Source organism: Dysidea avara, chromosome 7 (genome assembly GCF_963678975.1).
Source record: "Dysidea avara chromosome 7, odDysAvar1.4, whole genome shotgun sequence".
Classification (NCBI taxonomy): Eukaryota; Metazoa; Porifera; class Demospongiae; order Dictyoceratida; family Dysideidae; genus Dysidea; species Dysidea avara.
Genome location: NC_089278.1, coordinates 6,986,642 through 7,002,826, shown reverse-complemented (window position 1 = coordinate 7,002,826; position 16,185 = coordinate 6,986,642). Strand labels below are relative to the sequence as shown.

General features: G+C 40.2%; 2 protein-coding genes across 4 annotated transcripts in view; one reads left to right on the top strand and one right to left on the bottom strand.

Moving 5' to 3' along the window:
• Window positions 1-3: 3 nt before the first annotated feature.
• Window positions 4-6,900, top strand: LOC136262438 (uncharacterized). Its single transcript, XM_066056710.1, has 8 exons — window positions 4-287; window positions 588-958; window positions 1,009-1,210; window positions 2,085-2,172; window positions 2,235-5,553; window positions 5,616-5,932; window positions 6,376-6,417; window positions 6,569-6,900. The coding sequence occupies exons 2-7, from the start codon at window positions 602-604 to the stop codon at window positions 6,404-6,406; spliced, it is 4,314 nt and encodes a 1,437-aa protein (XP_065912782.1). The 5' UTR covers window positions 4-287; window positions 588-601; the 3' UTR covers window positions 6,407-6,417; window positions 6,569-6,900.
• LOC136262470 (activating signal cointegrator 1-like) overlaps window positions 6,821-16,185 on the bottom strand; it is a 10,401-nt gene continuing 1,036 nt past the window's right edge. For 2 of the 3 annotated variants that reach the window (XM_066056748.1, XM_066056749.1), the window contains exons 5-15: window positions 15,928-16,136; window positions 12,566-12,697; window positions 10,708-10,796; window positions 9,667-9,866; window positions 9,352-9,467; window positions 9,181-9,310; window positions 8,473-8,530; window positions 8,302-8,423; window positions 7,647-7,744; window positions 7,142-7,238; window positions 6,821-6,963 (exon numbers count right to left, since the gene is read on the bottom strand). In XM_066056748.1, coding sequence (XP_065912820.1) covers window positions 6,890-6,963; window positions 7,142-7,238; window positions 7,647-7,744; window positions 8,302-8,423; window positions 8,473-8,530; window positions 9,181-9,310; window positions 9,352-9,467; window positions 9,667-9,866; window positions 10,708-10,796; window positions 12,566-12,697; window positions 15,928-16,136 — 1,325 coding nt within the window. In that variant the 3' untranslated portion in view covers window positions 6,821-6,889. The remainder of the gene's footprint in view (window positions 6,964-7,141; window positions 7,239-7,646; window positions 7,745-8,301; window positions 8,424-8,472; window positions 8,531-9,180; window positions 9,311-9,351; window positions 9,468-9,666; window positions 9,867-10,707; window positions 10,797-12,565; window positions 12,698-15,927; window positions 16,137-16,185) is intronic. The other variant, XM_066056750.1, reaches the window with a different exon arrangement.

The window sequence follows — 16,185 nt, the reverse complement described above, 5'->3', positions numbered from 1 at the left end:
ATTAGTTTTTTTTTTCAATAGTGACTGTTACAACACTTAAATTGTTTGTCGCCTTTCGTATACGCTTTAACGCTTATGTTGAAACCTTCAGTGAGTTTGTTACGAAGACGTAGGTACTGCAGGAAGATACACTAGACAGAACTTATCGCTGTAAAGTTGTTTCGTGTGCTGATGACTATTTTATTGTAAGAAACTAGTGTTTGTCGTTGTTAAGTACTTGAGGAATATCTACGTCGAAGTTGTTTAGCGTTGTTTTTGTATACAAGAGAAGAGCAACTGTTCAACAGGTGAGTGATAAATTGTTGAGTCGTGAACTTATTTATGTTGTGTGAAGAAATGGCGATAACTTTTCGCCCGTACTGTCACAATTCCTTTGTCAACCGGTGTAAGTAGGACCGACTTTATTTGTGTGTGTGGTGATAATCGGAGCAACCATGATCAAATTACCTCTTGGAATGCATTTATGTGTCTTCCGCTATTTGTGCTGGAAATAAGTGGGCGAGCTTGTAATGTGATTTGTGGTCTGGTATTTACCTTACATGTTAATTGGTCTTGTGGTGACGTATATTATTATTATGACTGCACAGGAAATGATAGGGAAATGGATGGCATTAGAAGTCCTGCGTCCAACGTAAGCAGTGCTGGCTCGTCGCCGAGAAATTTAAAGATATCGTTCAGCGGAGATGAACATATTAGTGATACGGAAACAGCTAGCAACTCAAAGAAGCGCGAAACACCCGGAAAGTCTCCTTCGCGCGGACACAAAGAACATACCTCGCAGGAGTTACATGTTTTGTCGAGTAACAAGAGCGAAAGACGAAGGAGTCCCGCTCCGAAAGAAAAAGGCCACAAGAAAAACAAGCCACCTAATGTTATCGCTGCTCCTGTTAGCCAAGAAGACTCCTCAACATCTTCAGTGATCTCACCAGAAATTGGCTTCATGGGTGGGAAAGTTAAAGTAAGCGCCATTTTACTTAATATGTATCTCATTATTTGAATATTCCACAGCCACAAACATCTGTTAGCAACAGCATGGCCAAGTCTGAGGCTGCACAAGCTTCCTACCCATTTCCATTTGCTTCAGCTCTAAGCTGGAACCCTGCTGTGTACAGTCCATACTTACCTAACCCACTAGGAAATACGTCAGGACCATATCTCTCCACAGGGACACCTATAACATTGTCAGCTACTGTTTGTCAAGAATCTGAAGGTAGGAGGACGTCTATTGTATGTGTGGTATTCTATGTCATACTATACCAGCACATTACCTGCTTTGTCTGGCTTGAAGTTGGTGGGTTTCACATAATCGAATTTTACAGTAGTTCCTTTGAAATTTACTATGTTGTGTTATTGGCTTGTGAATGGCTTCTTGTAAATACTACCAATATAAGAGCCTAGACCACCTGCCAACTTGTTGCTAGGCAATGATGACAAAAGAATTTTGGCTAATGTTGTTACTATGGAAGCCAATGTAATTTACATTATGTGGCAATGATTGAGAACCCACAGCCTTTGTTAAATGTAGTGTACTTCCTTATTTGTACTGTGTCCATGAGCTTTATTATCTTTACATGGTAGTTGAAAGATGACTTAACCAAACAGCTATCTCTATTGTTACATGTTATCTGGCTTGACTCTGTAAGTGTTTTAGCTTGTTTGTGCTGAGCTTTTGATATTCCCCCCTTTAATGAGATGGTGTAAATGCACATCTTGTCTTAACTATGTTTGAAATTGTTTGCATGGTATTGCCTCTAGTTGAACATTCTTGTGAAATGGGATTCTGAATAGGGAAGCCTTAGTGACACTTTGTGATGCCTTTTAGCTGATTTCTTTTGTGGTCAATGGTGTTATGCATAATTTGCCACTACAGAGAGAAATTCATGAAACGAAGCCATGCATGTTGTACATGGTAACCATGTTAACCAGCTGTCTATGACATGGCCTAATCTGCTTGTCACACTGTTTTTTCTAAAAATAACTTGTGGTCAAGGGTTTGTGTCACTGGTTTTTGGCATAACCTTGCCACCAGCATGCACTACCACATAACCCACTAATAATTCATATATGGTATTGCTTCACCACAGGAATTCTGATAGTCAATGTGCAATGGCGCAATGCAGTGTATTCTGGTTCCCTGATAGACAACAGCCAACACAAGTGGGCTCCTCCCAAGTATGTAGAGTGGATAATTTGTCAGTACCAATGTGTATACTACTGTTGTTTTTTTTTTCAAGGTTGGCTGGAGGGAGTTTAACCCAGATTCAATTTCCCATTCAGCCACTGCATAGCCAAGAAGTGGACAATAATCAACAAGTTAATGTTGACGATGATGACCAAAGTGATCCGGGAATGGTCAAACAGACCACGGGTCATCAACAAGAATATGACAAGCAGTCGTTATTGACCGTTAAAGGACAACCAAAAGTACATGCAGACAATTACTCTGATATTAGTGATGCTAGTGAGATGGGTGATGCTGCTCGAGGCTACACTTCACGTTCACCGTCCCCAGCACCCAAACATGTCCACACTACCACAGGGAAACCCATCAATGGATTTTATCCAGTTCAAGAAGTGCCCAACAAACCTAAAAGTCCGCCACGTAGTCTTAACCCAGTTTTTAGCAAGATGGTTGTTGCTGATAAAATGGATACTACTGAGACAGACACACACACAAACTCTGATGAAGTTATTCCTGAGTCAATGCCAGCTACTCCAGATGAGTCATCTACCATAATGCCACTACAACCGCAGCTACTCACATCAGCTGCCATGTATGATGCTGTTGAGAAGGACAGTGCCCCTCATTCAGTTCACAGCACCCCAAGTACTATTAGTCCCAATGGGGTATCCAGTCCTCAGTCTTCATACACTTACCATTCAAACACAACTGAGTGTGCTAATTTGAACACTTTGGTGGAAGTAGCCACTTCAATGTCAGCTTCATTAGACAGTGGTGATCATAAAAAGGGAAAATCTCTTAGTGGCAGTGGTAAAGGAGTCAATTTCTCAATGAACTCAATCACATCGTCACCACTGGGACCTTCACAAGGAATAATGTGTAGTAATCGTGCAAGAGAAGATGATCTGAGTGACCAGCAGTCTTCACAAGAAGTGTGTGTACTGGACTGTGGAATATCGGGACAACCGATGGTGTCAGAAAACGTGCACGAGGACCACAAGCCCGACAAAGTGTCCATGTTTAATGAAGAGAATGTTGTGAAGGCAGAGAACGGCATAGCAACGTTACAGTATGCTCCAGCTGGTGCTAATATTAATCATGATGATGACCACAATAGTGACAGTTCCGGGTCTGGTTCTATTGTCAGCACTCACAGGAAGAAGTTTAAGACTATCACTAACTCAAACAAGCATACTGAACGCCAGATGAAGAAGTCGATTGCTAAGGCCAACAATAAATCAGAAGAGTCGAGAGGTGTTCACCCACCAGAGACTCCCGCACTCCAACCAATTGGTCCCAAATCATTCAGTGTTAATTTGACTCCTATCTCACCAGGTGTTGACCATGTGCCACCTGAAAGTCATTCAGTGTTGAAGCCATCATTGTCGTCATCTGTTAAACATGACCAAACTAACAGTCTTCATTCCAAGTCGCCCATTCCACATGGCGAACTCTCAACTGCTGTTTTACCATCAAGTGGAAAACCTGGTATTTTAGGTGCTGCTGGGAAGCCAGTGACTGATCATTTGTCTCCATTTGACCCTGCGCCCTTAGTGAAACATGAGATTAGTGATCATGAGAGTTGTCAGAGAATACCTGGTAGCGTGACTGATATGAAGTATTCACCACAAACTGCTGTCGCTGCCAGGAAATTGCCAAAGAAGAGAAAAAACAATAACTTGGAAAACACAAACACCATCAAGAAACCATCAAATCCTTACACTGGCAGAGACTATTCTCCTTCTCAGCCTGATACAGATGCTGGTGGTAAGCATCCACATTATGTGCCACCATTTGCTCCCATTGATTCACCAGCTTCAGACAACACCAGGATTGCACCACCAGTGTCTCATAGTTCTGAACAACAATTAGCTATGGCTGCTGCCAACTATCCAGGATTCCGTTATGATGAAAAAATGCCAATGCCGTTTAACCTACAGCTGAAGAGTTACCAGAACCAGCAGAAGCATCTGCAAGACCACCAAATGAAATTACAAGAAGAACACCATGGTAAACCTCAGCAAAGGCAATGGAAGAATGAAGATGTACAGCAGCATCTCAAGGAGCACATATCAAAACAAAAACTTCCCAAGAAGACAGAATCTCTAACTGGTACTAGTTCACCATCAACCGAGTTAGTATCAAGAGCTAGATCTCCTGCCTTCACCACTGCAGTGACACAAGTAACATCATCCTCCTTACAATTACCTTTAGCTCACACTATGCCATCTTTTCAGACTGTGTCTAGTACAACGGCTGCTTTATCTCCGGCTAGTAGATCACATGATCCCAACCGGCTTACACCAGATCAGAATAGATCACATGATCAAAACTTTAAGCCACTCACGGACTCACCTAAAGGAGGACTGAAATTAAAAAATAACAAGAACCGTCCATCTAAATATCGCAATTCCAGAGGTACAGTAAGGTCACCAGAAGTTTCATCACATCAACAGCAACTGGGTGGTAAACCTGTGACAGTTCCCAGTGGCAGCTCTCAACCTGCTGGCTGGCCCCATGCATTACCACAACACACAAATGTGATCAATGTACAACAACCTCAACCAGGTTCACTTGCACATCAGCAAATACAACAACAGCAGCAGCAGCAACAACAACAGCAAGTATTCCAAGTGTCCCAGCAGCAGCATGCCCAACAGCACCAAAAACAAAGTCATACGATAGCCAACTTAACACGCCCAACCATTTCCACATCCAGTACAGTACAACAGCAACAACCTCATGTCATGTGGAGTAGTCACATTGCAACAGCTGAGCAGCACAAGCCATCACCAGTGGAGGAGCATGCTCAGCATAAGGGACCAACACCTGCAGTTGGTACACTTGAATCACGAGAAGCTAGTCAGAAGACAAGTACTGTTTCATCAGTGAAGCGTTCTTCACATGGCAGTGAACAATCATCAGCAGTCAGTAGTGGAGGCTCTGGTGGTAGTGCTGCATTTCAGATGATTGGTAATAACCCTGGCCAACAACAACAGCCGCAGCAACCACAACAGCAAAGTCCATCACATCCACAAAGTGTCTTACAAATGTTCCAACAGCAGCAGCAGCAGAATCAACAGACAGTTCTACAGGCATATCTGGCACAAATGCAGCAGCAGCAGCAACAACAACAACAACAACAACAACAACAACAACAGCAGCAGCAGCAACAACAACAGCAGCAGCAACAACAGCAACAGCAACAACAACAGCAAGAACAGAAATTCACTCAGCAGCTTGCTGCTGCTGCTGCTCAACAGAATGCTGCAGTAGTTGCAGCTGCTCAACAACAGAATGCTCAACTGCTGAACCCAATGATGCGGAACACACTGATACCTCTCATTTCACCGGATGAATGGCTCAAGCAGGTATGTGTCAATTTAGGTGTTCTGTAAAGCATGCATTTACACTTGTAATTTGTATATTTTAGCTGGCTTTGGTACAGCAGCAACAACAGCAGCAGAGCTTGGAGTTGCAGCGCAGTGGTCTCCCGATAGCAGTCACTCCCGAGCTGTTGGCAATGTGGCAGCAACAACAGCAGCAGCAACAGCAAATGGACCCTCAGACAATACTGGCACTGATGCACCATCAACAGCAACAAATCGCAGCATTCCAGCAACAACAACAGCAACAGCAATCGCACCAGATGGCAGCAGCTACTGAAAATCCTTACACTGCAGCGATAGCGGCAGCAGCTGCAGCAGGAGCACCTCCCATGCAGTTTGTGTCTCCATATTACCACCATCTGTAAGTTGATGAGATCAGCAGAATCACTTTACACCTCAGCCTGGTGATGACACTTGGCTTCTTTATTGTGTACTTATAGTATTAGTGGTGTTAGCATTCAATCAATACCCTTTTTTACCTAAAGGATTTAATTGCATTATAACAATCCCCCATCCTTAAGCTAAAGGTGTTCTGAGAAACAATTTTGTTGGCTCCCTTGGCATTACCATAATTATAGGGTGATCAATGGCTGTTAAAGACCTCAACAATCATCTACCTCAGTTAGCAATTGGATGCATAAACTTATTCCCTGAAGTCAACTATCCCTTTGATGTGTCAATAGGTTGCTACACTCCTCATACATTCCATGCTCTAGTGGTCATAACCAAGTCTTGTAGCAAAGTGATTCAATTTGTGTGTTTTTCCTGTCACACATCATCATGTCTTGTTTCTGTACTTTACAGTATTCAGCAGTCAACCAGTAACAGCAGTTAGCAGTGGCTCAAGTAAGTTATAGTGATGTCATAGTTTGTAATAATATTTTTATCAGAATTTCCCTCTAATGGCACTAGATTTGCTTTTAAAGCTAACCCCATACTTGTTATATCACATCTCATGTCATCTGATGACTCATGGTATTTGTTCTTTTCCTTGTAGCATCATCAAGTTAATCTCTTTTCATCCACATCAACACACGCACAGAGAACAACTCATCACTTGAAATAACCACATGACAAGATATGACATACACATCAGACACTTAAAAGTGTGCAGCATCAATCTCTAGACATTGGTAGTGTTAATTCGTGCTGTTGTATCATTGTGTGTTGTGTAGTAGTACTTGTAACGCTTTTTTCTTCTGTGTAAAGCTAACTTAATAATGCTGGATGTATTTTATATAATTGTGTAAAGTGTTTTTATTTAATTTGATGCTGTTTGCTCACATATTACAGTTTTATTCATACAAAAGAAATAGTATTATGATACAATATTATTGTTAGAGACTTGTAACTGTCTTTTCGCTGCACCATGAATGTCTGCTGGCAGTTTCCCTAGCACAAAAGAGGATAAGTGTTTAGTGATCAAATTGTCATGAATATTATAAGGATATGACAGAGTCATACAATCTACTCCAGTCTTAGTTCTTACACTACACAATGGAATTTATGTAGGCATTTGGAGAGGAGGAGTGTATGTTTACATTTGGTAGATCTTGTAGGCATAACTTACATAACTTGTGTTTGCCAGACACACGAAGCCTCACTGTCAAGTGCAGTTGGTTATCAGTCAGTAGGACATATGGTGAATCAGATTCCCCATTAGGATGCTGTAGAAAAGAATAGCAGCAGCCCATTTAAGGAATGTCAGTCAGTTAGTGTCAGGTGGTGTACTTAACATGTGCAGGGTTTCCTATTGAAGTCACACATAATAGAATGTTTGAAAATATCCACAACATACACACAACACTAAACAGTCAGTGATGTAACCAACACAGTTGCTAGGAGAGAAGCCATACATTGATAGTGAAGATGTTCTAGTTAATGTCATGTGTAATGAAACCTTTCAAGCTAGGTGGCAGTTTATACCACGGAAGCCATTTCAGTATAACATGAAGGGGAGGCCCATGGCAACAGACACTATGACTAAGGGCTGAATACATTCTAGTTAATGAAGTAGTTTAATAAGCAATAAAAACAGTTAGTGGCTCATTTCAAATGGAGCCTAGTAGGCTCACCTGCACCCTGTACTCATCTTGAGAGAGACAGTCAAGTACTTCTACACTGCCCAATAAACAGCTTGTAGGATATTCAGTAGGAAATGTGATCTCCCTTCCTAAACATGACAAGAGAAACATGATAACGTCAGTTGATATGGTACATATCAATGAGCAATGGTCTACACTGGAATACAATGACATAACTCATCTTGTTTTTATAGTACATGTACTGAATTTCATAGCCTTTCTGTTATGACATTTAATTCATGAGTGGTAATTAACATTCCACAGGTGGTTGTTAAGATAGCAGCAGAAATCAGAAGTAGTGGTTGCTATGAAGCCATATGACAGTGGGAGCCAATAACAATTACATGTGTTGGAGGGAGTACAAGGACTAACAAAATGATTGATTCAGCATATGACACACATCACAACTGACATGTTATCATTCAAGTGTGGCTTCCTAAAATTGAATTCATTAAAGTGTACAGTATTACAGCTGTGAGATACCCTACAGGTCTATAAGTGACTTCAAAGGCTGCAGCTAACAATTGCACTTATTGAAATGTGAACAAGTGTTGAGGTTGAATCACTACAAATTGAAACAAAATGTGTACCTATATATTGCTCAATATATATTATACTTAGTGTATAACATGGCTTCACTGCTAACCAGCATAGAGAGACTTGTATAGCTGCTCTAAAGTGTTAATGTCTTCTCTGGAAGCTTCTTTCCGAGTGGCTGCTATCCACAAGCGGCCGCGATGTGGTGTGTACCATACACGCCCCTCATGTCTACAGTGACATCATCAATGTAGCCTGACACTACAACAATATTAACTACTTCTTGATCCCCATCACCAATAGAGAGGCCCAGGGCTGGTGCATACTCAGACATTTACCTACAAATATAAAAGAAGCTCATTAAAATCTAGTCTGTTAATACTGTCAATATATTGATACAGCTGTGGAAGGTGTGACAGCCTATACTAATAAAGCCATATTGGTGTATTGTAAGTGTGTGTATTGTGTTTGTGGTCTGGTGTGTTGTATGTAATGCGTGCATGATGTGTTGTATTTAGTGCGTGCATGTTAGTGTGTATAGTCTCTGTGAGTGTGCACACGAGTATATGATATTTCCTTCTGCCCTTACTGTGACACTAGCCCCCACACTTGAAAGCATTCATCAAATGTCCACACATGTTTGTCAGTGTATCAACATGCAGCATACACACACTGACACAATGTGGTTAGCATAACTACAACTGATGTAATAAAGACAACAAGCATCAATGTTTAACAACAAATTGTCTAATGAGATAAAATAAATCATCTCTTAATCCAGTTTAACATATTAAACAAAACACATATACACAGTAGAACAGACACCAGTGGTGTCTGGTAACACATGGAAACCTAAACCTAGTTAATGTCCATAGTGTGGCTGCTCCAGTAAACAGTATGGCTTACACCAGGTAAGGCTAGCATAGACTACATGACCCGGACTGTGTGTGGGTTCTATTGGTGGAGTAGCCTATACACACGTAATCACCTTCATCCTTCATCTGTTGTAATGCATTGTCTTGCAGTCTAACAATAGTGGCGTTGATCGAATTAGGTGATGTACTATTGCCAGGGAAGGAGTGAACTTGAGTGGCAATAAACTGCATCAAAAGCAGCATCTAGTCAACCATGATATTACACTTACATAAACTAGCCTTACTTGAGGTGGTTTCACAGGAATGTTTGGATTGCTAATACCATCCGTGGTTGTCGTGGTAGAGTTGATATGCTTCTTGTCAGGTGATCCCATGGTAACGTGTTGTCCGTCATACATGTCTAAATATAGACCAGTCAGGATACAGCCATACAAATGACAACCTCTCACAATGAAGTAGTACAAGTACAAGTATGGAAGCCATATTAGAATAGTGTTTAACCAAATTTTATGACGCAAATGTAAGCTGAAAACTAAATAAAGTTAACCCCCATGTAACCAGAAACTATAGGATATTCTTGTACGATTTCTTTACTATACCAATATGGTCTTCCTCTTCAATCACTCTTCTTCCAGCAAAGTCTAAAACTACCTTCCTGTCACGCCGTGACCTGTACTTTGCTTCAAGTAACTCAGCCTCTTTTCTTGACAGGGCATCTCTCTCTGTGGCAGACAGCCATCGGTTAGCATCAACTGAGAAATAGTCTGATTCATCGTCAATCACTTTAGTACGATGAGAACTACATCAGGGCAAAACATCTACTCACACCATTAGTCTAACACATACAATAATATTTAACACTTCTTTATTATAAATGTGAAAATGTTTGTGTACAGGAAAGGAAATGGTGGGTAGTAATTAATAGTTTATAATCTATTTTATTAACACAGTATGGATTTGATTTAGTCATCCCTAACAGTCAAAGACATCGAAAAAACAGGAACAAACTATTAAGATTTGTCGCTAAGTTGGTTTCAAAGAATGTATTTTCTATCACTTGTATACTGCGATATCTTAAGTGTGCATGCCAAACATACAGGCTTGTAGCCAAGACAAGATACCTTTGAAATATGCAGTTGTTCATGCCAACAAACCACTTCCCATAGTGAAGCTAAACCAGATGGTATAAGGGATTCATTGTGTCAACAAAACCATACAAAACAGCAGCACAAGCATGTCTGACCAAGCCACGTAGTGAAATGTGAAAATGACAGCAGACTGGAAATTATACAAAAACATTTAGCCCAAACAGAAAGTCATTAACACAGACACCTGAGTATGCAAATAATATGTGTCAGTTGTGTACGTTTCATGTGCCATATATGGTGAAGAAGTTTGGTAGAAAACTTTGTGGTTTGCCAGAATAAAACCCTCTAAAATCTCCCATACAATTTAAGTGATTTTACAAAATTCCCTCCATAATCGTGTACCTACATGCAGACACACACACACACACATGCACGCGCATGCACACACATGCGCACACACGCATGCGCGTGCACGCACACACATGCAGACACACAGAGTTTGTTACTACTGCTACAAATACACAGATAAAGCTAACAAGTAGACATAGCTACCTGGTTTGATCATAGTTCAATAATTTGTCTTTATGTTGCTGTGCCTGCAGTAGTCTACTAGGATCATCTATTTCTAATTGAGCATTCACCTACAACAACACAATTGTTATTGTCAGTTATGCCTGCATGTAATACTAAACACATTCCTATACAGAATGCAGGATATCCATCCCATAATCAGGGCACGTGCATCTTCTATGGATGCTTGTGAATTTTGCTATACAGCAGTAGTAGCTCTAATTTTTTATGTGTTATGAGATGTTGAATGGTACACAGAAATTTGACCGCAACAGCTCTACCCCTGGCTCTACCGCTGAAAATGATGTACTACTAAGGGACCCCAGTAAGAGGACTACTAGGCCAGTCACATTTATGGCCCTGTTAGCCGCAACTACACACAGGGCTCATCAGAACCTTCAGACCAGGACAAGTTTAAACTGAGCTCCCTCACCGAGAAATGGTAGACAGGAGCACCATCTAATGATAAGTACAAAACACATGCAACAAACAGAGAAACTCTAAGGACACTGCCACAACATTCCCTTACCCTCATATGTTAAAAAAAAAATGCACAAGGCAGTAACTTCCGAACAGATAGCTCAATGGATAAACCTCAGCAAGATGGGATAGACACTCAGATTAACAGTGCTGCCCACATTATGACATTCTACAGATGGCAGTCTGGAGCACTGATCTATTGCTGTGACGCCATACCGGAGGAGACCTGCTCCTTGACATTTTCATAACGTAGTATGGATGTTCACAAACCAAGTGCTATATAGAGCTCCTCTTGCTAAGGTTAGTGAGATTCATAGTTTGCCCTTTTAAAATATAAGTAGGTCTCAATCTAAATCGAGATTACATGGGTGAGAAGAGCAAATGTACCACTGCCCTCCACACCTCACTCTATGGTTACATTGCTTGCGTAAGCCTGCAGGGTGGGCTACCAAGTGCTGCCTCTTCTTACAGCAGCAAGTCACAAGCAGGCACACGCACGTACACACACACACACACGCACACGCACACGCACACACACATGCACGCACACACACACCAATACAATATTTGTGCAACCATAACAAGGAAACAACAGTGTTGTATCTAGCCAATCTCACTAACATTTAACTTCAGGTTATTTGGCACTCATCAAATTGTCAGTTTACAATTACTTGATCAATTTTTGTCTTACTTTTAAGCATAGTCATCTTTGCAAGACAGTGGCTCAACCAAGTACACTATACATATAATACATTTTTTTTTTTTTGTGAATAATCTAATTATTATTTTTTTTTCACATTGAGAAGTTATAACTATTACTTAACATATAATACACAAACATGCATCAAAACTTTCTCAATCCAATCAACCACCAAACTTTTCTGATTACGCATGTGACAGGTGGGTCACTTGCACAGAAATGGCACATATTCAAGTTGGCTAGACAGGTGACCTTACTAGTTATGACCAGAGGAGGTTGGTCCCCTATGACATATTGCTACATGTGATTGCACAAACAAACATGGTGCTTGAAATTGGTATCGTTATTATGAAGTTTTTTCATCAGAAGTATGCATGATGTAGCATGTTTCTCAGCTAGGAACGTCATACATACAAAGTGTTGGGTGGCTGAAAGAAGGGTGCTGTATCAATATCAATTCACGCATTAGAATACTTTATATCAATACTGAGGTACGTGCTGGGCTGAATCGGTTGAACTTTACTTTGAGACTATGAGAAGAACCCATGACCAATCTATTACCAGGCTTCACCATATTAATATCACCACATGGCACCCTATCTCATTTCATGATGAACCTGCAGCAAGGTGTGTGCAAATTCTAAATAGTGCACAGCTTACATTGGTCACTTCATATTGCTTCAACAACTTCTCTTTTCTCTTCTGAGCACCCTTGGAGCCACCAGCAATGCTCTGCTGCTCAGCAGGTGTCAGTACAAGGCTGCCACAGAACAAACAAGGACCAGAGCCTTCCTAAATTAAAACACACAATATACTCTAATACAACATACAGCAAGTGTGTGCAACCTATGGAAATACAGTGGAACTTGACACTTGGGCTTTTGGCACTACAATAAAGAGTTTTTTTCCTCTTTCAGGGTTAAAAATGTATAGGAACAAAATAGGTTGGGAATAAAATCTTTTGGTGGTATTTTTCTATTGCATTCCCAATTGGGAGGTTCCACTGTACACAGAGCATTTACAGCAATTTCTCACTATTGCAATTATTCAAATAAAGACTATACACAAAACACACGTAGTACTGTGTGTGTGCGTGCGTGTGAGTGTGTGATTTATTTACTTCACTCAAGCAGTTATCAACATCTTTTATGGCTAGAAACTTTCAAGAGTCATTTTGTGTGCTATGTAAATATTAATGCATCCTTTAAAATTGTTTTGTGGAAGTTTAACTGAAATATTCTAACCCTAGCAGCTCTCACACTCTGTGGAGCAGGTAGGAGATGGATGCATGCAACTCACCAATGTAACAAGAAAACATACACATACATTGCAGATACCAGTTTCAGAAACCGAGAATTATGTACTGCCATTAGTTTAGAACAAGCTTTGTGTAAACTGACTCTCTGTTTGTACACACACCTGTATGTGACATGATGTGTACACACGTACATGAGACAAAACTGTAACTACACAATAGCTTCATTGTGTAAACTCAACATCATTTAAAGTGTGTAAACTTTGTTTGCACAGTGTACAAACTGACAGCAGTTCCTTGCTAATATTTCACCTCCATAACCATATAAGCAAGTCCTCATCTGCTGCTTCATTAAAACATAGTGACAACACAATGGAGGACAGATCATCTTCAATTGATCAAGGATTACAAGATTTAGTACTCTATTAACTAAAGGACAGATATCACTCCTAATGTCCTCGCTGTATTGTTTTGTGCGTAGTCTGTAGTCTGCATGCGTACGTTCGGCTGAATCCCAGGCAACACTATTTTGCTGACTTCTGCTAAGCTGTTAGGGATAACTCTGCACAAAGTGCAAAACAGCTGTTTTACACCTAGCACGTGGAACAAACATGTGTGTGTGTGTGTGTGTGTGTGTGTGTTTCTGTGTGTGTATGTGTGTGTGTGTGCATGTGCGTACAGGAGTGGATTCCAGACTAGGTGATTGATTTAGATTGGGAGTGTATAAACAGTGGGTAATGGACTACTGGAATGGTGGAATGGACAGTTTTTACATCCAAATAAGTACAACTACAATCACTGTACCTACCATTATCTATGTCCGTGCAGCAAATGTCATGATCTCTCGCCACCATCAAACTTTCAAACACTATAGCTAAGTTATAATTAGTTAAAGTAATTATAATGTATTGTGTTTTAGGCTGCAAGCACCAGTTGCTTGCAGACCCTTGGCATACTTGCCATAAAGTAATAATAAATAAATAAATAAATAAATAAACTCCTCCACTTAAGTAAGCAAATAAATAAGAATCCCCTTGAAGTCAGCTCTTTTAGCATAATTCACCTCACCTTAGACAGAATTTACCAATGTAATGTACTGTAAAGTCAGTTATGAGCATGCACAATAACAGTTTATTGGGAATACCAAGAAGACTCCTGACTTAATCCTTGTTCCCAAATGATATAAAGTTAGCTGGCTAGCTGATTACATGTATGCATTGCAAAAGTACATTCACTGTATAATGAAGTATTCATTTATTATCAACTTTACCACAGTTAGGCACTGGAGGGCGAACACAGAAGGCAGAGCCAGTACGAGGTATTTATCACTAAGCTAGGAGCCTAAGTGAAAATCTTCGGGTAAAGTGAAATGGGACTACCTTATATCCACGATTATCAGAAAACAAAACTTTAAGCCAAAGTTCGTTGTGGAAGTGCCACATTGCACACTGAACTGATCTTTATTAAGACGGTTAGAAGTAATAAGTATTGAGTTATGTCATATAAGTGTTGTGGTGAGGAAAAGTTTGCTAAATGAGCTGACTTCAATGGGGAATCCTCTTTATTTGCTGAGGAGTTGTACTTACTTGGATGTAAAAAAAATGATATTGAACTTTAAAAAAAATCCATTCCACCATTCCAGTATTCCATTCCACTGTTTATATACTCCCAATTCAGACCCCCTTCTCTTGCCCGTGGTCTATCTCCTACCTTCCTGGGGGTCCTCTCTTCTGCTTGTCTTTTACTCAACATCCCTTGACTAGGTCAGTACATACCTCCCATGGAGAGTTGCAAGTAAAAGAATTTTCAGACAAGCAGTGAAGGTGTTAAGTGACCTATCTTCTTCTACTAAAAGGATTATTATTCAGCACTGAATTGTGGGTTAAGGACCCATCTTCTACTGGGGATATTCATACCACTGAATTGTGCGTATGGCATACAGGCTACATGTCAGTTATTGTAGGAGTATGGCTGTATCAATCCTCTCCCCCCACACCACACATATACACTACACTGCATTATACATGTGGGTGTTACTGTGTACATGTGGTTATGTTAGATGCAGCTACTGTGCAAGGGCATGTATTTAAGGGTGGTGTTTAGCACATACCAGTTTGAAACATGAAAAAAAAAAAAAAAAAAGCACATGACATGTGATGCACTGTAGAACAATAACTCTTTTGATCTCAAACTCCATATAATAGATGATAGCCATGACATATATTCAAAGATGAATTCAATTCATACCATCATTTGAAGATGTGGTACAGCCAACTATTCAAATTAATTTGAGATTCAGCATATGAAAGTCTTTAATCTGCCTCAAGCTGGCTATAGCCGAAAATTCTTTGTGGATTGCAACCATCCAAATTTTTGAAGGGAAATTCAGAATCTTTATGCATTTATAATACTCAAACAAATTTTGAGGGAGAAAACTTTTATGGATAGCTGCCAATCCACAAAAATTGCAACTTCCTCCTCCCGAAAACAACCCACTATATGGTATTATAAATGGAGGCATTGTATGATACACAATTACATAAGTAATATCATCTAAGCTAACTTAGCAAAGTAAGCCTGACTATATATAGTCTGAGTTTATCATATCGTAGAGTGTGAAATGAATAAATAGTTGTGAACTAGCACTATGTCATATTGTATATGATACCACCTATGGTACAAGTCATACTTTTACTAGTGTACATGTAATTAACTTTTGCATACGAAATTGGAATACACACACACACACACGCACACACATACACACCTGTGCACATACAATCCTGCCACATTCAGTACAGTTATTGATGAGGGCATGACGCTGAGCGTGACATTCACAAGAATATCGTCCCGGTAACTGAACAGTCATCTGAGATGCACCCTCTGCAGAGGACAGTGAAACAAATTTTGACTTGGTCTTTCGTGAAGAATTAGCAGCAGATGCCATCCTATCCAACGATGTTGCAGCTTGCAGGGCTTTAACAACGAAACATGAAAAACACTAATAGTTCACAGTATTGGAATA

Excerpts from the sequence above, each read along its gene's own strand:
- LOC136262438 (XM_066056710.1), top strand. The coding sequence starts at position 602 with ATGGATGGCATTAGAAGTCCTGCGTCCAACGTAAGCAGTGCTGGCTCG. Across the intron at positions 1,211-2,084 it reads TGTTTGTCAAGAATCTGAAG|GAATTCTGATAGTCAATGTG; the intron begins GTAGGAGGACGT and ends GCTTCACCACAG. Across the intron at positions 5,933-6,375 it reads TCTCCATATTACCACCATCT|TATTCAGCAGTCAACCAGTA; the intron begins GTAAGTTGATGA and ends TGTACTTTACAG.